The sequence below is a fragment of the Garra rufa genome, chromosome 25 (genome assembly GCF_049309525.1).
Source record: "Garra rufa chromosome 25, GarRuf1.0, whole genome shotgun sequence".
Taxonomy (NCBI): Eukaryota; Metazoa; Chordata; class Actinopteri; order Cypriniformes; family Cyprinidae; genus Garra; species Garra rufa.
In genome coordinates, this window is record NC_133385.1 from 3,825,953 (window position 1) to 3,848,695 (window position 22,743).

The window sequence follows — 22,743 nt, forward strand, 5'->3', positions numbered from 1 at the left end:
ATATATATATATATATATATATATATATAATTATTTAAATATTTAATTATTTATAATTTCATTTATTAATTTATATAAAATATATTAATACATATAATAAACATAAACATAAACATAAGCATAAACATAAACACACACACACACACACACACACACACACACACACACACACACACACACACACACACACACACATCACACACACATCACACACATACACACACACACACACACACACACACACACACACACACACACACACACACACACACACAGTATATAAAACATAAATGCATATGCATTTCCTTAGTATAATATATATATATATATATATATATATATATATATATATATAATTATTTAAATATTTAATTATTTATAATTTCATTTATTAATTTATATAAAATATATTAATACATATAATAAACATAAACATAAACATAAGCATAAACACACACACACACACACACACACACACACACACACACACACACACACACACACACACACAGTATATAAAACATAAATGCATATGCATTTCCTTAGTATAATATATATATATATATATATATATATTTAATTATTTATAATTTTATTTATTAATTTATATAAAATATATTAATACATATAATAAACATAAACATAAAAGTATTATCTCATATAGTATTTAAATACATATAATATTATATATATACAGTATATCAAATATATAAATGCATATGCATAGATGTTGAAATCTCTTCTGAAATTCAAGAATAACATCTTAAGCAGAAAACGTCAGCAAAAGTTTCATTTGCTCTCAATTTTATGTCAGTGCTGTCCAAGACAAGCTAATGAAATATTAATTGGATCTCATTCGTGTATGTTTGGGTCAAATACAGTATGTGCTCTGGCGTCACAATGGACTTGTATCCAGAGATCTTTCTAGACCAGGTGTTCGTCAGGTGTGTTTGTGTTCAGCACCTTCTGGCTGGTGTCGGTGGTGATGGCCAGTCCGTTGGGAACAAGTCCGGCCGTTTTGTGTTTCTTCACCAGTCGCACAGAAACCACCGGGATGGCAACCTAAACCAGCGAAAACAACATCAACAGCTGCATCTCATAAAAATACAAGCAGTCATCAGGACAATCGTGGATCCAGATCTTTGTACTTCTCATTCTATCAGACAAAACAAACAGAAATAGAAAAAAAACCTCATCCAAACAAACCCGAACTAAGCCAGAAGAGAAAGTGAACTGAACATTAGGTCTAGTACAGCTCAAATGTCAACAGAGCGGTCAGCAGGTCGATATTCCCCACTGGATCACGGGTTCAACTGCTGTCAAACCAACACAGATCTGAACACTAACATCCACTCATTTATATGGATCCGACCAAACTCACCACCAATCATTATTTTAATGTTATGATGAATAATAATAACCAGCTGCCCACATTCTGACCAGTTCATTTCCATGACTTCCCACGACTCGCTCTGATTATCGGAGAAGAGTTTTATTAGAAAGCACTTTCATATCATGAATTTCAGGATTTTTCCCTAAAAGATTTGATTTATTTTGTGAATCAGTTTCCTAGACCTGGAAATCACCATCAGGGTTTTCGGATGTTTTTCTGATATTTATCTCTTTTGTTAGTTTACATGCTTAAATGAGGTATTAAAACATAACATTCAAGAGAGAATATTAATAACTGCTTCATTTTATCTCCTGAGGTGATTTATTTGCTTTCAATACTGACCAATGCATTTATCAATAATTAAACAATGTGAATATTTACAAGCGCACATTAATGTGATTTTAGCTTTATTTATACACTATTACAGTATTTGCTCATTTTAACTTAATTTTAGTTTTAGTAATTGTATGTGCTTTTGTCATTTGTAATAGTTTTCCATTTTCAATATTTTTAGCTTTAATTTTAATTGTTTTATTTATAGACTATCGTAGCATTTATTATTATTTTTATTAAGCTTCTATTTTTATATTTTATAAGATCTCTTATTTTAGTATTATTTATACACTATTATAGTTGTTTTTATTAAAATGTATTTTTTTATTTTCAGTTTTGAGCAATTTTATGCGCTTTTTTAATTAATTAAATTTTTTAGCTTCTATTTGCAGATCTGTCTTATGTTAGCATTATTTGCACACTATTAAAGTATTTATTAATAATATGATTAAAAAATATTTTTACATTATCAGTTTTCAATTTAGTTTAAATTTTAGTAATTTTATTTGCTTATCTGATTTTATTTTTATATATTATTTTTACAGTCTCAATTTTCTTTTTAGTTTGGGTTTTAGAGCTTTTATGCACATTTGTCATTTTCTGCTTTATTTTCTGATTTTATCTTTAATCAGTGTTATTTTACTACTATTTATAAACTACTGTAGCATTTATTAATATTTTAAATGAGCCATTTTTTGGTAATTTTCAGCAGATCTGTCTTATTGGAGCATTATTAACGCATTATTGTAGTATTTATTCATTTTTAATAAATTTTATTTTTATTTTTGTCAGTTTTCATTTTTGTTTAAGTTTTAGCTATTTTCTGTGCATTTGTCATTTTTATTAGGTTTATTTTTAGCTTTAATTTGCAGATCTGTCTTATTTTAGCATTATTTACACTATTATAGTGTTTATTAATAATTTGATTAAAAGTGTATTTCTATATTTTCAGTTTTCTATTTAGTTTAAGTTTCAGTAACTGTATCTGCTTTTGTCATTTTTATAATTTTTATATTTTTAGCTTTAATTAGCAGATCTGTTGGAATTATTTTAGCATTATTAATACACTATTATAGTATTTATTAATAATTTGAACTAAAAATGATTTTTATAGTTTCAATTTTTCAATTTTATTTTTAGCTTTAATTTAAGCTTTAATCAGTGTTATTTTAGTAATATTTATAGACTATTATAGCATTTATTAATATTTTGATATTTATTGTTATATTTTCAGTTTTTATTTTTGTTGTAGTAATTTTCTTTGCTTTTGTCATTATTAGTTTTTTTTTAGCTTTAATGAGCAGATCTGTCTTATTTTAGTATTATTTACACACTACTCTAGCATTTATTAATAATCTGAATTAAAATGTATTTTTATATTTTCAGTTTTCATTTTAGTTTAGGTTTTAGTAATATAAGTACTTTTGTTATTATTATAATTTTTTTTAGCTTTAATTTGTCTTATTTATGTATAATAATAAATTGAATTTAAATAATTTTTTATATTTTCTGTTTTATTTATTTAGTTGTTTGTCATTTTATGTGCTTTGGTCATTTATTATTCATTTTAATATTTTAGATGTAATTTATTTAATTATTACATCTTTAATTCACACGTTAAAGAAAGCACCACAAACCTTGATATCTTTCCCAAAAAGGTTTGCGTAGAAACACAGCCAGTTTCGAGAAATGTAAAGCCGTCCTTGCAGCAAAATATCCCGCAGAAGAGCACAGGAATAAACTAGAGGAAACACAAAATAATATGTGTCATAGCAGAAAAAGCCAATTTCTTGTCACCATTCGGGCTCTGAAGAAAACCAACTGAGAAAAACAGCTGCTGTCAGCAATTGCTGGGGTTCGAGCAAATAAGGTTTTTAAAGCTTCTATGATGTTAGGGTGTAGTCCAACATGAAATAAATGGCTGAGACCAGATTTGTGAAGTTTTGAGTTGTTTTATAGGATTTATAGGTTTTTGGGTACACTAGATCATAACCATATTATTAAATGACCATGTTATAACTCTCCAAATGCAAATGTTCAACTTTTTAAAAATAATTATTGATATTGAGAGTCTAGAGAATTGTACTGCAGTGGTTTTATTGATTTTGAGTTAAAAACCTAGGACTAGGTCACAAAAGTATTTTTTAAAGAAAAGTTGGATTGACATTAGTGTTCCAAGAGGCAAAGTTGCTCTTAATGAGAAGTTCTATCATATAATATGAAGTTCTAGTGTTTGTGTAAATATATGAGCGTTTTTTTTTTTTAGCAATTTGAGGCCATTTACCATAGAAATTGTGTGTTTTTGAAGCCTTTTTAACTGTTATAGCGCCACCTATGGTTCGATCTCCATAAAACGTTGCATGCTTGTTAAGAGTCACCTGACACATGTTTCTAAGAAGTTTTATAAAGTTTTGAGTTTTCGTTTAGGTTTTATAGGCTTTTGGGTATACCTGGTCACACCCCTTTTCTAAATGACCAATTTATAGCCAACCAAAAGACCAAATTCAACATTTTTGTTGATAAGTATTAATCTAGAGAGTCCAGAGAACTGCACTGCAGTGGTTTGATCGAGATTGAGCAAAAAACGCGGACTAATTTGATCGGCCTCGGTTAACCTAGTCAAATAGGTGCTCAAAATTCATTGGCCGATGGCGGCCATGTTTTTTGAGATACGCCAATGTCCTCAAATACCTTTATGGTACATTGGGCAAAGACACTGCATACCGAGTTTCAAGTCGATTAGACTAACGGTTGCGTAGTTAGAGCTGTTTTTATGTTTTTTCCTCTTATAGCGCCACCAAGTGGCCAAGCTCCGCAATTTTTATGATTTGACTAAAGATTGAGCTCATACTAATCTGTACCAAATTTGGTGAAAATATCTCATTCTGTTCAGGAGTTATAGCCATTTTAGTAAAAGTGGCTCCATCTCTTTTAAACTTTTTGGTGCCCCTTTGTGACCGTGAGTTAAAAGTTTAACTTTTTTGGGATAATCATTGATAGTCACTATCCAGGGAACATTTCTGCACTGGTTTGGTTCCGGTCAGGTGAAAACCCTAGGATTAGTTCGCAAAAGTAGGTTTTGGACAAGTTTCAAAATGGTAGGAAAACTTGCATACCAGAAATTAAATCGGAGATAGCCATTTTGCTTTGATTGAGCCAAGGATTCCAATGATATAAGACACGACATGCTCGAACCCATAATTACTGATTTATAGCATAAACTGACATCAGAATTAATGGGATACGTTACCTTTCATGAGGATCTCCTCCTTCGGGACGGTCGAGAAGAGTTTGTGATACTGTGAGTTGTATTTGCTGACAGTCTGTGAAGAAAAACACAGCGATTGAGAGTCTCTCATTGGCTTTAGCATCCGCTCGTCTAACCAGAATTGGTCGTGAAGCAGCCCTAAGTAGTTTAAATGAACTACAGCAGTTCAAAAAGGTTAATTTTCTTGCTTGACTGAACGTCCAGTAATTTTGTAAGTGACGGAAAGTCCCTGGAAACTTCTAAACCGATGTCCACCTGAAAAAAGCAGCAACGCGCTACGTTTAGCACATTAGAAAGGAAAGAGCCTTTGTAATGTTTAACCACAATCTTGCATCATGACTGATTGTTAAACACAATTGTGGACGGAAACTCGCAGCAATTGAGAAACTATTAAGTCGTGCCGCAATGAAAGACCTGAAGAATTCATCAAATGCTTTCGAAGGTGTTTTTCCTGGAAACTGAACTCATGTCCTTTCTCAGTTCATTAGACATTTATGTAAACTAAATGGTGAAGTGGTAGAAGTGAATGAAATATACTTACTGAACCTCTGTAACATTTCTTTACATCTTCATAGGACAGATCGTCAATGAGCTGAAGCCTGAAAATACACACATAATGCACAGTTAGTATTAGTTATGTTTACATACATACAAATATTTATAGATTTTGAGGTTTAATTATTTCAAATATTTCTATTATAGTTTGAATTTAATTATTTTATATTTAAAAAATACACCAAACATATATTTATATAAACATATTGGATTTATTTCTTAGACTCAGAGAAGCAATAATAATAATTATAATATTTAAATGCAATAAAAAATTGAAATCATAAAAATAAAGTATTTATTATAAAATATTATTAAATAAAAAATACATATTTTTATTATTTAAAATATTTATATTATAGTTTAAAATTAATTATTTTATATCTACAAATATAAATAAATACCTAAATTATATAAATAGAGGTATTTATTTATTATTATTTGTTTGTTTGTCTTTCTAAAAAAGACCCAGCGAAGCAATAATAATAATAATAATAATAATAATAATAAACATTAAATTACAAAATAATTTTAAAATAAAATCTAAATCAATTAAAATTTTTAAATATATTAAATTAATTTAAACATTTAAATATTTATAATATTTCTATTATTTTAAATATTTATATATGTATATATTTAAAAATATAAGTATAAAAATATAAAAAATATAAATACCCAAATTATATAAATATAATTTGTTTATTTTACCAAACAAGACCCAAATAATAATAATAATAATAATAATAATAATAATAATAATAATAATAATAATAATAATAATAATCGCATTAAATTACTAAATTAATTTTAAAATAATTAAAAACATAAAAACTTAAAATTTATATTTTTTAAATATTTCTATTATTTTAAATATTTCTATTATGGCTTAAATTGAATTTCAAAATATAAATACCTAAATTATATAAATATAATTCATTTATTTTTCTAAACAAGTCCCAGATAATAATAATAATAATAATAATAATAATAAATGTATTAAATTGCAAAATTAATAAAAAAAACTAAAATTTATATTTTAAATATTTCTATTATGGTTTAAATTTTAATTAATTATTTATTTATTTTTAATGCGATATGTTATACATAGACAGAGAAAGACCTTGACAAAATATCAGATTAAGTTTCCAAGTATCAAAAATTCATTCAACAAATGATGATTTATTTTAAATATTTCTATTATATTTTATATTCAGTAAATATATACATAAAGACCTCACTATTTACTATTTTGTATGTTAGTCCCTTTTGATGAAACATTGGCAGTATACAACTAAACAAGCCTCAGAGAAGCAAAAACCAATCAATAACTCAGTCATATTGACTCTGAACAGAAATATTCCTATTTCTTGAACATCAGTAAAATGTGTGTTGATGCAAATGCGGTGTTTAGGACGATTCCTGCTATGCAAAAGCGTTTCAGCCCAGTGAACAAAAACACAAGCTCACAAAAATCTGCTGAATGTGCCTGTGCACGAGGTCAAAGGAGACACAAATGTCATGCAAACTGTGTGTACGAATGATCATACAAACAGACATGAAGACCAAAAGCATCAGCCCGACTCCGGCCGCAAACAAATGTGTGCAAATGACTGCAAAGCATTTTCATATTTATTTATCAAGTCAAAACCTCGTTTCCCCCCTCTCATTTGTCCACCATTTACTGTATATTTCATTTAAATTATTTAAAATATTTCAATCATATTCTTTATTCAATTTTATACATACACAATACTATATACCATATTAAAATTATTACTTTAAATGATTCAGTAATAATAATAATAATCATAGAATACATTTTTTAATCATAAAAATGAAGTATTTATTATCAAATTTATTAAAATAAAAATAAATTTAATTAAAAAATATTTTTATTATTTAAAATATTTCTATTATAGTTTAAATGTAATTATTTCATATTTAAAAATATAAAATTATTATTGTAAATTACTTATTTATTTATTTAATGTCAGTCCCCAGAAATGTTACTATAAATAAACAATAATATTATTTATATTTATTATTATTTTTTATTTAAATTTAAATTAATTATTTATTTTACATTTTATATTCAATTTATTTATTTATTTCTCATTCTCATTTTTCCAGCATATACTGTATATTTACATAAATTACAAATTTGAATTCATTTAAATATTTCTATTACATTTTTTATTAAATTTTATACTATACAACTTATTACAATTATTATTTAAAATTATTTATTTATTTATGCCAGTCCTAAGAAATGTTACTAAAAATTTAATGAAAAGTTACAACAAATGTATCTATTTATTTATGCCAGTCCCCAGAAATGTTACTATAATATTGTTATTATTATTATTTTTTAATTAAAATTTAAATTCATTACTTATTTTACATTTTGTATTCAACTCAAATATATAAATACATGTCTAAATATGTGCAAATGAGAGCTTTGATCTTGATTTCAGCTTTATGGGAAACAATTTAGACGTTCATTTTTTATTTATTTATCAGGTCAAAACCTTGATTTCCCCCTATCATTTTTCCAGCATATACTGTATATTTACATAAATTACCAATTTTAATTATTTAAAATATTTCTATTACATTTTTTATTCAATGTTATAACATACAATGATTATTTATTATTATTTAAAATTATTTCTTATGTCAGTCCCAAGGAATGCTACTATAAATAAAAATTAAATATTATTAACATTTTTTAAATTAAAATGTAATAAATAATGAATTTAAGTTTTAATAAAAAAATATATATATTTTATTATTAATTAAACAATAAATATTAGTAACAATTATTTAAATTATTTTTTCAATTATTTAATTATTAAGCGTTATTATTTTAATTTTAATTAATTATTTTAATACAAGTTACGACAAATTTTAATTATTTAAAATATTTCTATTACATTTTTTATTCAATGTTATAACATACAATGATTATTTATTATTATTTAAAATTATTTCTTATGTCAGTCCCAAGGAATGCTACTTTAAATAAAAATTAAATATTATTAACATTTTTTTAATTAAAATGTAATAAATAATGAATTTAAGTTTTAATAAAAAATATATATTTTTTATTATTAATTAAACAATAAATATTAGTAACAATTATTTAAATTATTTTTTCAATTATTTAATTATTAAGCGTTATTATTTTAATTTTAATTAATTATTTTAATACAAGTTACGACAAATTTTAATTATTTAAAATATTTCTATTACATTTTTTTATTAAAGTTTTACACTATAAAACCTATTCAAATTAATTAATTATTTAATTTATTTCAGTCCCAAAGAATGTTACTATAAATAAACAATAAATATTATTAACATTTATTTATTTAATTAAAACTTATTAAAATTATTATTTAAAATATTTATACTATAGTTTAAAATTTATTATTTTATATTTACAAATATAAATAAATACCTAAATTATATAAATAGATTTATTTATTATTATAGAGTATTTATTTATTATTATTTGTTTGTTTGTCTTTCTAAAAAAGACCCAGTGAAGCAATAATAATAATAATAATAATAATAATAATAATAATAATAAACACATTCAATTACAAAAGTAATTTTAAAATAAAATCTAAATAAATTAAATATTTTAAATATATTAAATTAATTTAAACATTTAAATATTTATAATATTTCTATTATTTTAAATATTTATATATGTATATATTTAAAAATATAAGTATAAAAATATAAAAAATATAAATACCCAAATTATATAAATATAATTTGCTTATTTTACCAAACAAGACCCAAATAATAATAATAATAATAATAATAATAATAATAATAATAATAATAATAATAAACGCATTAAATTACTTAATTAATTTTAAAATAATTAAAAACATAAAAACTTAAAATTTATATTTTTTAAATATTTCTATTATTTTAAATATTTCTATTATGGCTTAAATTGAATTTCAAAATACAAATACCTAAATTATATAAATATAATTCATTTATTTTTCTAAACAAGTCCCAGATAATAATAATAATAATAATAATAATAATAATAATAATAATAATAATAATAATAATAATAAATGTATTAAATTACAAAATTAATAAAAAAAAAACTAAAATTTATATTTTAAATATTTCTATTATGGTTTAAATTTTAATTAATTATTTATTTATTTTTAATGCGATATGTTATACATAGACAGAGAAAATAAAATTATTATTTAACATTATTTATTTATGTCAATTATTTTAATTATTATGATTTTTTGTTTTTTTACATTTTATATTCAATTAATATAAAAACACATCTAAATATGTGCAAATGAGAGCTTAGATCTGGATTTCAGCTTCAGGGGAAACAATTGAGATGCTAATTTTTTATTTTTCCTCACAGGAACACAAAACACCAATGTTTTCGACTGCGACGTTTCAGTATAACGGCTGATTTTCCGGTTCTCCTTCACCTCATTCCCTGAACTTCCTCTCGCAAACAATCAATCATTGTTTATAACTTCCGGCGACCGAAGGCTTCAGAAGAGCCATTTCCTTCCTGGAGAAACTCAGCTGCCGGTAATTCGGTCATTTTAACATGTAAACAGCACATTTCAGCTCTCAAACACCATCGCTTTCCTCTCAATGATGTAATGATGCTGTTGACCGCAGATGCATCGTACAAAACGGAAACGCTCTCCGCTTTCATGAAGAAGCGGCTCTTTTCAGCTCAAAAGCCTTCAGTAAATAAATGAGAGGAGAGGATTTATATCCAACGCTCCTAAATTTGCAGTCAGTGTTTCAAAACACGTTACACATTGTTCTGGTTTGCTGGAATATTGACACACAGTTTCTTCATCACCGTCAGGAAATGTTAGCGCTCACTTCCTGCTGTTTGTCGTCTTAAGCAAACAAGGGTCACTGAAATACTCCTGATTTACTCAATGATCACACACAACACTAACAAAATAACACAGCAATAAAGTCTGACAATGAAAAACAAAACAAAACGTAAAATCATCATAAAAAAAGCTCATTTTTGGATGCAAAAAAAAAATATATATAAGATCACTGAGGGTGAAAATTGTGTAAATGTTGTAAATTGTGTACAAAGAAACTTTATATATGTTTAAAAATTATTACTTTATTTAGCGATAAATATTTTTATTGAACAATTTATTCAATATATACTCAATTATATATATATACACACACACACACACACACACACACTTTTAATTAATTTAATAAAATTATATAAAAAATGTTATTCAGTAATAACATTTTAGTATAAAATTAATTTAAATTATATATATATATATATATATATATATATATATATATATAAATGCTAAAATATATTTTAATAATAATGAAAATATTTACATTTTGTATTAAATTTGTTTAAACTATTTAATTTAATAAATAACCAAGCATGTATACACCAATATATTCAATTATTAATAATATTTTTGTGTATAAATTAGGGCTGGGCGATAATTCGATAACGATAATTATCACGATATAGGTTTTTTTTTTGTTGTTGTTGATAAAATGATAATGACAGTTCGATAAGCGCTCGATACTCTGCGTAACGCTGCGCAGGCATTTTGCTGCCCGCACTTCCGGATGCCACACGCAGTATTTATGCTGCGTCCCAATTCGCCTAGATACATTAGTCAACATGCAAAACACATAGAAACCTTTGAAGCTCCACTCAGCGCAAATACAAATATGCTGGTCGGGTCAGTCGCACATGGTGCTCCTAAATATTTTTTCATAGTCGTACGCAGTAGTTTTTTTTTTTTTGCCCTTGAACGGCTGGTCGCTCCGGTGCGACCTAAGATTATTTTTAGTCGCACCATTGAGAAATTAGGTCGCACTCTAGAGCCCTGATATGCAAATAATTCGCCATTGTCTTCAATCATCTCTCTACTCTGTTTATGTGGTAAGTGAAACTGTATGTACTGTAATGTAACAGGCTAACTTGCTAGCAAGCAGCTAATCATGTCCCCTTAGTGACTCGCGTTATTTTACCAGAACGCGCTATTTGTTTTCCGTTCCGAATACAGCGGTTAATTAGGCGTGCCATTATTCCGCCATTGGTGCAATTACAATGTATCTAATATTTTTATTAAAAAATCGCGATACCTCGATTTTATAAAAAATTAAATCGTCTTAAAACGTAAATTCGAATTAATCGAAAGAATCGCCCAGCTCTAATATATATATATGTGTCACACTGGACCACAAAACCAGTCTTAAGTCGCTGGTGTATATTTGTAGCAATAGCCAAAAATACATTGTTTGGGTCAAAATTTTAGATTTTTCTTTTATGTCAAAAATCATTAGGAAATTAAGTGAAGATCATGTTCCATGAAGATTTTTTGTAAAATTCCTACTGTAAACCTATCAAAATGTAATTTTTGATTAGTAATATGCATTGTTAAGAACCTAATTTGGACAACTTTAAAGGTGATTTTCTCAGAATTTTGATTTTTTTTGCACCCTCAGATTCCTGATTTTCAAATAGATGTATCGCGGCCAAATATTGTCCTATCCTAACAAACCATACATCAATAGAAAGCTTATTTATTGAGCCTTCATATTATGTATACATCTCACTTTTGTAAAATTTAACCTTATGACTGGTTTTGTGGTCCCGGGTCACACATATATATATATATATATATATATATATATATATATATATATATATATATATATATATATATATATATATATATATATATATAAAACACAAATATAAATAATGTAAAAAAAATACTTAAATTACAAATTTAAATGATTAATTTTGTAACACTGTAACACTCAAAGCTTTTATATGTATCATTTATTATAAAAGTATTCATAATGTATGTTGTAAATAACTGTAACCAAAATGCATTATTATGTTTGCAGTTATTTGTTCATCATCAGTCATGAGATCATAAAATGCATTATAAGGTGCATTACATAGCATAATTAATGCATTAAAAATCATAATGCATTAGATGTAAAGGGCTGAAGTAAAGTGTTTTGAAGTTGTCTTGTAGGGTCAGCATGCAGTATTGGTCATGAAAGTGGCTATGTTGTGCATCTTGATGCTCAGTAACAAACACAGGTCTCTGAGGAAAATCCTCTCTAACCAAACGAATCAACTCAGCTTTCAGAGAGAAAGCAACACATCCACACGCCGCACGCCTCTGGAGACGCCACTGTGACGCACGTGATGCTCACTGCTGAGGGAGCGACAAACGTCAAAACTCACAGCGTTCAAGAGACAAATTCATCAGAGCACGTTACTCTGAAGAAAAATCCTCAACAGTGAACATTCAGTAATAAAATCCTCAGCAAAAGTAAAAATGAGATGTAAACATGAGGAAAACTGGTGACAAAGCTGTGAAATGAATGCAGATGAATGATCAGACTATGTCTGATTTAAATGTATTAATATTTTTATTTGTATTTTTTAAAAATATTTTATTGACTTTTTTATTTTAAGAAATTAAAATAAAATTAATATTAATTCTTTAGCATGGATGCATTACGTTAATCATTATAATTTAATACACTACGAGTCAAAATGTACAGTTTATTTTATAATATTTTTATTATTTACTTATCTATTTTTCCTTTATATTTAATATTTTTTATTTTTCAATATCTTATAGATTTTTAAAAAAAGAAATTGCAATAAAATTAATATTAATTCTTTAGCATGGATGCATTACGTTAATCATTATAATTTAATACACTACGAGTCAAAATTAACTTTTTATTTTATAATATTTTTATTATTTATTTATTTTTACTTTATATATATATATATATATATATATATATATATATATTTTTTTTTTTTTTTTTTTTTTTTTTTATTTTAGCATGGAGGCATTACATTGATCACTATTATTTAATACACTACTGTTCACAAATTTGGAGTCAAAATTAACTTTTTATTTTATAATATTTGTATTACTTATTTTTTTTTTACTTAATTTTTTATTCTATTATTTTTTAAATATTTTTTAGATTTTTTTTTATTTCCACAAATTAAAATACAATTAATATTAATGCTTTCGCATGGATGTATTAAATTGATCATTATAATTTAAGACACTACCATTAAAAAAAAAATTTATTAAGTTTTTATTTTATAATATTTATTTTATTTTTAAATTTTTTTTATTAATTTTTTTTTAAATATTTTATAGTTTTTTATTTTTATTTTAAGAAATTCAAATAAATTTAATATTAATGCTTTAGCATGGGTGAATGACATTGATCATTATAATTTAATACACTACGAGTCAAAATGTACTTTTCATTTTATAATATTTTTTATTATATATTTATTTTTACTCTATATTTAAATTTGTTTTTTCAATATTTTATAGATTTTTTAAAAAGAAATTAAAATAAAATTCATAATTATTCTTTAGCATGGATGCATTACATTATTACAATTTAATAAACTAGGAGTCAAAATGTACTTTTTATTTTATAATATTTTTGTTATGTTTATTTATTTTTACTTTATATTTAATATTTTTTAATATTTTAGCATGAATGCATTAGATTAATCCTTATAATTTAATACACTACTATTAAAACATTTTAAAATATATTTTTTATTTTTTAGATTCTTTTATTTTAATTTAAAAAAATGTAATTAAAAAAATTCATCTAATAATCACTTTATTATTATTATTATTATTATTATTATTATTAATACAATTATTATTTAAATTTTATAAAATCTTTATTTTGCTTCAAAGAGAAACTGACACCTTATTTAGTTTTTATTTTCATTTAAAGAAATTAAAATTAAATTAATATTAATGCTTTGGCATGGATGCATAAAATCGTTTATTATAACTTAAAATAATACTTCTCAAATATTTCGAAGATTTTAATCCAATATTTACTTTTTATTTAATAATATTTATTTTATTAATATTTTTATTTAATGTATTTTTTAAATTATTTTCAATTAAATTCTTATTAATTTTTTTACCATCTAATAAACAATTTTTCATCCAGTACTTACTTAATTGTTTTACTTTATTGTTTATATTTAATTTATTATTTATTTGCAATTATAAATACATAAATATATTTATAAATAAATAAATAATATATATAATATATATATATATATAATATATAATAAATAATATATATATATATATAAAATTGTATTTAAACCAATATTTCTATTTGAAGTACACATTCAAAAGTGTAAATGTCAAAATGTCAAATATTATAAATGTAATATTATAAATGTCAAATATTATAAATGTCAAAAGTGACATTTATAATATCACAAAAGATTTCTAATTTCTAAGTTGAACTTTCTACTCATCTGTGAATCCTGAAAAGTAAACTATTGGCCAGCACAACTGTTTTCAACATTGATAATAATAATAAATGTTTCTTGAGCAGCAAATCAGAATATTAGAATGATTTCTGAAGGATCATGTGACACTGAAGACTGGAGTAATGATGCCGAAAATGCACCTTTGATCACAGAAATAAATTACACTTTAACAGATATTCACATAGAAAAGGCTATTTTAAATTACAATAATATTTCAAAATTTTACTGTATTTTTGATCATATTAATGCACCTTTGGTGAACAGAAGAGACTTTTGACAAAATAGGGACAAGGGTAGTATGGTAGTATGCTGCTGCACACAAACCCCTAGTGTGTGTGAATGTGTCTCCTGTAATGAGATCTGCTCGTCTGTAAACGTGAGCGTTTGGCACGTGGAGTTAGCAGAGCTGACATCAGAAAACCACGCACAAACACCGCGACTCCTGCTGTGCGACAAATCTGGCTTCCTCAATTAAACACCAAACCAAAAGAGCCTCATCACAAATGACAGAATCCAAAAGAGGCCAATCAAAACCAGTCATTTTCTCAAGAGTGTGTCTATTGGTCTGCATGGTTGCTATGGTGTTGCTATGCAGTTGCGAAGATGTTCTGTGTAATTTCTTCCTGTCTATAGATGACATCCTGTCAACATCCACTGCCGCTCAAAAGTTTGGGATCAGTAAGATTTTTAATGTTTATTTATAAGTCTTTTAGTTCCATTTATTTGATAAAAACACAAAGCTGAATTTTCAGCATCAGTACTCCAGTCTTCAGTGTCACATGATCCTATATGTGACCCTGGACCACAAAACCAGTCATAAGGTTAAATTTTACAAAACTGAGATGTATACATCATATGAAAGCTCAATAAATAAGCTTTCTATTGATGTATGGTTTGTTAGGATAGGACAATATTTGGCTGAGATACATCTATTTGAAAATCTGGAATCTAAGGGTGCAAAAAATCAAAATACTGAGAAAATCACCTTTAAAGTTGTCCAAATTAAGTTCTTAACAATGCATATTACTAATCAAAAATTACATTTTGATATGTTTACAGTAGGAATTTTACAAAAAATCTTCATGGAACATGATCTTTACTTAATTTCCTAATGATTTTTGGCATAAAAGAAAAATCTATAATTTTGACCCATACAATGTATTTTTGGCTATTGCTACAAATATACCCCAGCGACTTAAGACTGGTTTTGTGGTCCAGGGTCACAAATATATATTAAGGTAGGGCTGGACGATATGGCAAAAATTTATATCACGATATATTTCTTAATTTCGGTCGATACGATATAATTCCGATACCGATATGGACAATATTAAAAAGCCTAAGGGAAAAACTGCCGAGGACACACAATGGATGTCTGTACCTACAAATGTCTGCAAACTGAATTTGCAAGGTCTATAATACCTCCAGGCTCCTCCTATTAAAATTGTAATTTAAAAAATAAAATAAAAAAATAGTACAAAAAAATAAGGTTCACTTTTTATTTGTATTTAGCCTTTACAAACAAGAAATGTGAAATAAACTATCAAATAAATAAAACTCTCAGACTCAGCTTATTAACAATAATATATGTGACCCTACACCACAAAACCAGTCTAAAGTCGCTGGGGTATATTTGTAGCAATAGCCAAAAATACATTGCATGGGTCAAAAATTATAGATTTTTATTTTATGCCAAAAATCATCAGGAAAATAAGTAAAGATCATATTCCATGAAGATTTTTTGTAAAATTCATACTATAAATACATCAAAATGTAATTTTTGATTAGTAATATGCATTGTTAAGAACTTAATTTGGACAACTTTAAAGGAGATTTTCTCAGTATTTTGATTTTTTTTGCATCCTCAGATTCCAGATTTTCAAATAATTGGATCTCGGCCAAATATTGTCCTATCCTAACAAACCATACATCAATAGAAAGCTTATCTATTGAGCTTTCATATGATGTATACATCTCAGATTTGTAAAATTTAACCTTATGACTGGTTTTGTGGTCCAGGGTCACATATTTCCATTTAAACTAGAACAGGCTTATTTAATTGAGAGAACTGTGAATAATCTATACAAGTATGTATGCCTTGACTAAAGACTAAATTAATTCCCTATAAAATCGCTTGAAAAGGGGGAAAGAAATCATAATAAAAATTATGCAACTAGGCCAACTAATTATTAATCCTCTTCCAGAAGGAGGTGCTGTTTCCCGCATTTTCCTGGTAACATTTGGACACAAAGTAGCGCAGTGGTCATGAATTACTTTATAAGGAATTATAGTAAAAATTAAATAAAAATGACAGAAACTTTTTTGAATACAGTAAAGTTTCCTTTTTAGACACATTCATTTAAAATAAAACAGCGCCACATTTTGACTGTGAAACGTGCAGTGCTCATGTTTATTTAACGATGTCAAAGCCTTTTTGAAAATCTATTTGAAGCGGCCAGCGCTGATATTATGGCGCGTATTTGCATGAACCGTGTATAACTTACCAATGGCAGAGTTTATTTGAACTTAAAAAGCCGAACCACTTCCATACCGCTGAATTAGTCTTTCCTCTCTTATCAACTATTTCGTCTGCCTTCTTACTTGTGGACGCTTGTTCATCCACATCTGTATTGCGGTCAGGGATACTCATTTTGTAGCTAAAACTTTCCGTGATGGAGCTTAACCAACTACTGCTGAGCGCTGGCAGCGTGTCTGTGATGGACGTCATCACGCAATTCTGTTCTGCTCTTTCTGACGGCTGAGCACTGAACGTCATTGAGTGACAAATGCTAATGTATAAAATTATATATATATATATATATATATGTATATATGCAAATGTATATCGAAATATCGGAAATGGGTTTAAAAATCGTATCACCGTTATTGAAAAAAATTCTATCGCGACATATGTGACCCTGGACCACAAAACCAGTCATAAGGTTAAATTTTACAAAACTGAGATTTATACATCATATGAAAGCTTAATAAATAAGCTTTCTATTGGTATATGGTTTGTTAGGATAGGGCAATATTTGGTTGAGATACATCTATTTGAAAATCAGGAATCTGAGGGTGGAAAATAATCAAAATACTGAGAAAATCACCTTTAAAGTTGTCCAAATTAGGTTCTTAACAATGCATATTACTAATCAAAAATTACATTTTGATATATTTACAGTAGGAATTTTACAAAAAATCTTCATGGAACATGATCTTTACTTAATTTCCTAATGATTTTTGGCATAAAAGAAAAATCAAAAATTTTGACCCATGCAATGTATTTTTGGCTATTGCTACAAACATACCCCAGCGACTTAAGACTGGTTTTGTGCTCCAGGGTCACATATATTGATATCGAATTATTGTCCAGCCCTATATATATATATATCTCTCAAACTCAGCTTTAATCCTGAGGTTTAATCGCACATCATCTACAGAAACACGTCTCTTTCTCTCTCAAAGGCGTCTTTGTGCAGGCGAACTGAGTTTCCACCTAACAAGTCCCCGTTTCTCTCTATTGTTTTCCACTCTATGGGCCTCTCATCTACAGCCAAACACCACATCCATCACAAACAACACACACACAGATGAAAACAGTAGCCTGAAGTTTGCAGGGGCCGCTCTGAACAGGTTTTGGATGAGCACTGACGGATGAACACGGCTGCGGTCATGTGAAATCACAGCATCGCCTCATTATCCGCTCACGGATCACTGCGTCTCTACTTCAGAAAGCCACGTGCACAGATTCCCATCAATCCCTGTTCGTGATAAACAAGCGGACCTGATCTAAATAACCTGATCACACGTGCATCAATACTGTCTCTGTCTTCTTCTAATCACAGAGGAAAGCTTGCTTCTTTCTTCTGCAAACTTTAACTAACATGACACAAGAATTACAAGCAACATCCACCAAACTCCACTCTTGTGCAAACATTATGATTGTCTCTAATCATATAACAATGTCTGAATGACAGACTATACAACAATGCCATTTCAGTAGGATTATATTATTACCAGTATTACTGGAATTACTAGTTCATTTAGTGAGTGCATGTGGATTGTTATATATTATCTAATATAATAATCTATAATCATATATCATTTCTTTTTATTTTCATACTTTGGCATTTTGTTTTTGTCATTATTAATTTCTTATATTTTGATATATTTATACATTGATATATTTATACATTACATGAAAATTATAATATATATATATATATATATATATATATATATATATATATATATATATATATATCCCCCCAGTTTTAGTAATTTTATATTATTATTATTATACAATTATTTTATTTATAGTTCTAGTAAGTTTGTTTTTGTCATTATTATTTTCTTTTTTTATTTCTATTTATTAAAATGATTCTATATTCATAGTTTTAGTACTTTTATACTATTAAATTATTTTTTATAGTTCTAGTAAGTTTGCTTTTGGTCATTATTATTATTGTTTTGATAGATATATATATATATATATATATATATATATATATATATTCTCCACAGTTCTAGTTATGTTTGTTTTTGTCACTATTATTTTTTTAATTTAATAAAACATATACACTTTATAATTAATTATTATTTACTTTATTATTAAAAAAGATACACTTCATATTTATTTATTTATTGTTTTATCATTAAATACAAAAATCTACACTTCATAATTATTTTATTATTAAATAAATAAAAATTCTACACTTCATAATTAATTAATTATTATATCTAATTATTTACTTTGTTAATGAATAAATAAATAATTCACTTCATATTAATTTATTAATATTGTATTATTAAATAAAACATTTACACTTTATAATTTATTTTATAATTTAAAATATTTATTTATTATATTTTATTGTTAAATAAATGAGAAAATCTACACTTCATAATTAATTATTATTTATTTTATTATTCAATAAATACAAATTATATACTTAATATTTTTTTTTATATTTTATTAAATTATTATTTACTTTATTATTAAATAAAAAATTACACAGATATTTACACTTCATATATTTTTTTATTGTATTAAATAAATAAAATGTCATGTTTTATTGAATGATAACCGCTGATGTTTCACAAACCTGCTTGATCAGGGCGAAATGCAAACACACTCATTACATAAATGTGCTTCATTCATTCACGCTGGGAGACATTAAAACCAACAGCGAGAACAGAAGTGTGTGTTTGTGGCGTTACGGATGACGGGCGGCCCGGCCCTCATCGCAAACTTGCCCGAGGACAACATGCATGAACTTGTGGGAACAGGGCGTAGATACGGCACAGCCAGTACAACCAATACAGGAAGTAGAATTATATTACAGAAAACCAGAAAACTGTGTTTTTTGTGAGTCATCGGGTTCCAAATCACACACTGTATACACTATGAAGTGAATGAAAGTATGACTGGAGCTCAACGCAGCTTAATGTGGATTTTGAGTTGATTTCGTGAATGCCACGCAGGACTTTTATTGTGTAATAGTGCGGATGTGTGCGGTTCTTACATGACACTCTGTCTGAAGTGTGCGGGACACTGGGGGTCGTCGTCTTTTTGAGGGTCCGTCAGCTCGATCGGCGTCACCAGGCCCATGTCGTCAATCTGATCAATGATCCCCGTCATTATGACCTGTTCAACAACAACAACAAAAAAAGATAATAAATAAATGCACTTCATAAATATTATTATTAAATAAATAAATACATTTTTATATTTACATTTATTTTTATATTTAAATATTAAATTTTAAAAATATTTAATGTTTAAAATTAATTATTTTTTAAAAATCTACACGTTATAATTATTATTTATAATTTATTTATTATGTATTCATTTATAATTTATTTTTAAATTATATACTTCATATTTACTTTTTTTTATATTTTATTATTAAATTAAAAAAAATTTAATGTTTAAAATTAATTATTTTGAAAAAATCTACGTTATAATTATTAATTATAATTTATTAGGGCCCGAGCACCGATGGTGCTCCGTTTATTATTATTATTATTATTATTATTATTATTATTATTATTATTATTATTATTATTATTCTCCAAAATGAATCGCATTTTTGAGGAACTAAATATACACGAAAACTCATGAAACTTTGCACACACATCAGACATGGCCAAAATTGGAGTTGCTATAACTCAGGCATACAATGTCCGATCTGTCCCAAACTTCACATGTGTGATAACACTCCTGACCTGAAGACATCTACATGCCCATATTCAGTTATGGTCATAGCGCCACCTGCAGGCAACAGGAAGTGACATGCTTTACGCTGCAACAAACTCCTCCTAGAGATTTATACAGATCGACACCACAATTGGTCAGTCTAACCCAAAGGCCTTAGAGATGTTAAATTGTGAAGATCTTGAGTTTTCGTTAAAGGGCGTGTCTGTGGCGGCCTGACAAAGTTTGACGTTTCGCCATGGACATAGAAGTTGTTATAACTCAGCCATAAAATGTCCGATCTGCCTCAAAATTCACAGGTTTGGTAAGAGTCCTGGCCTGAAGACACCTAAAGGTCAATATTCAGATATTATCATAGCGCCACCTGTTGGCAGCAGGATATATCATATCTTTCACTAACTCAAACATACCAAGGACAATCTGCACAAAACTTCATATGTTTGATAAAAGTGCTGGCCTGAACACATCTACATGCCAATAATCAGTTATAGGCATAGCGCCACCAGCTGGTTGGCACATATAAATGACTTTGACATATTTCCCCTATATTTACTGTAATAAAAGCATACTGCCCACCGTTCGCTGTTTTCCTAAATCCACCGGTCGGTGGTGAGCCCGGGTGCGAGGGCCCTTTCATCGCTGCTTGCAGCTTTAATTTTTTATGTATTCATTTATTATTTATTTATTATTTATTTTTAAATGATATACTTCATATTTACTTTTTTAATATTTTATTATTAAATAAAAAAATATTTAATGTTTACAATTAATTATTTTTTTAAAATCTACATGTTATAATTATTATTTATAATTTATTTATTATGTATTCATATTTTTAAATTATATACTTCATATTTATTTATTTTTATATTTTATTATTAAATAAATAAAAATAATATATTTATATATTATTAATAATTATTTTATTATTAAATAAAAAATTATACACTTCATATTTATGAATTTTTATATTTCATTATTAAATACATAAAAAAATATACTTCAGACTTATTTTTTTATGTTTTATTATTAAAAAACTACACTTTATATTTCATTATTATTTATTTTTATTATTAAATAAAGATTATACACTTCATATTTTTTCTATTTTATTATTAAATAAATAAAAATACACACTTGAGGAGTTTATTATAATTTTTTTAATATCAAATAAAAAAAGTCCACACTTTGTATTAATTTATTATTTACTTATTTATAAATTATATACTTCATATTTATTTTTATATTTTATTATTAAATAAATTATATATATATATATATATATGTTACTATTACATTTAAAAACCTACACTTTATAATTAATAATCATTTTATTATTAAATAAAAAAAATTATACACTTCATATTTTTTATGTTTTACTATAAATAAATAAAAATGATACACTTTATATTTAATTATTTATTTTATTATTAAATAAATAAAAATGATACACTTCATATTACATTATTATTCTATATTTTATTATTAAATAAATAACCACTTATATGCTTTATTTATTTATTTTTATATTTTATTATTAAATAAATAAAAAACCTACACGTTATAATTAATTATTATTTATT

General features: G+C 26.0%; 1 protein-coding gene across 1 annotated transcript in view; it reads right to left on the reverse strand.

Annotated features, from left to right (window-relative positions):
• The window catches only part of gramd2ab (GRAM domain containing 2Ab), a 34,320-nt gene extending 13,734 nt beyond the window's left edge, over window positions 1–20,586 (reverse strand). Inside the window, exons 1-5 of the mRNA XM_073831968.1 lie at window positions 20,469–20,586; window positions 5,536–5,593; window positions 4,977–5,049; window positions 3,364–3,467; window positions 964–1,062 (exon numbers count right to left, since the gene is read on the reverse strand). Of these exons, the coding sequence (XP_073688069.1) occupies window positions 964–1,062; window positions 3,364–3,467; window positions 4,977–5,049; window positions 5,536–5,593; window positions 20,469–20,584 (450 nt within the window). The 5' untranslated portion in view covers window positions 20,585–20,586. The remainder of the gene's footprint in view (window positions 1–963; window positions 1,063–3,363; window positions 3,468–4,976; window positions 5,050–5,535; window positions 5,594–20,468) is intronic.
• Between the last annotated feature and the right edge of the window lie 2,157 nt (window positions 20,587–22,743).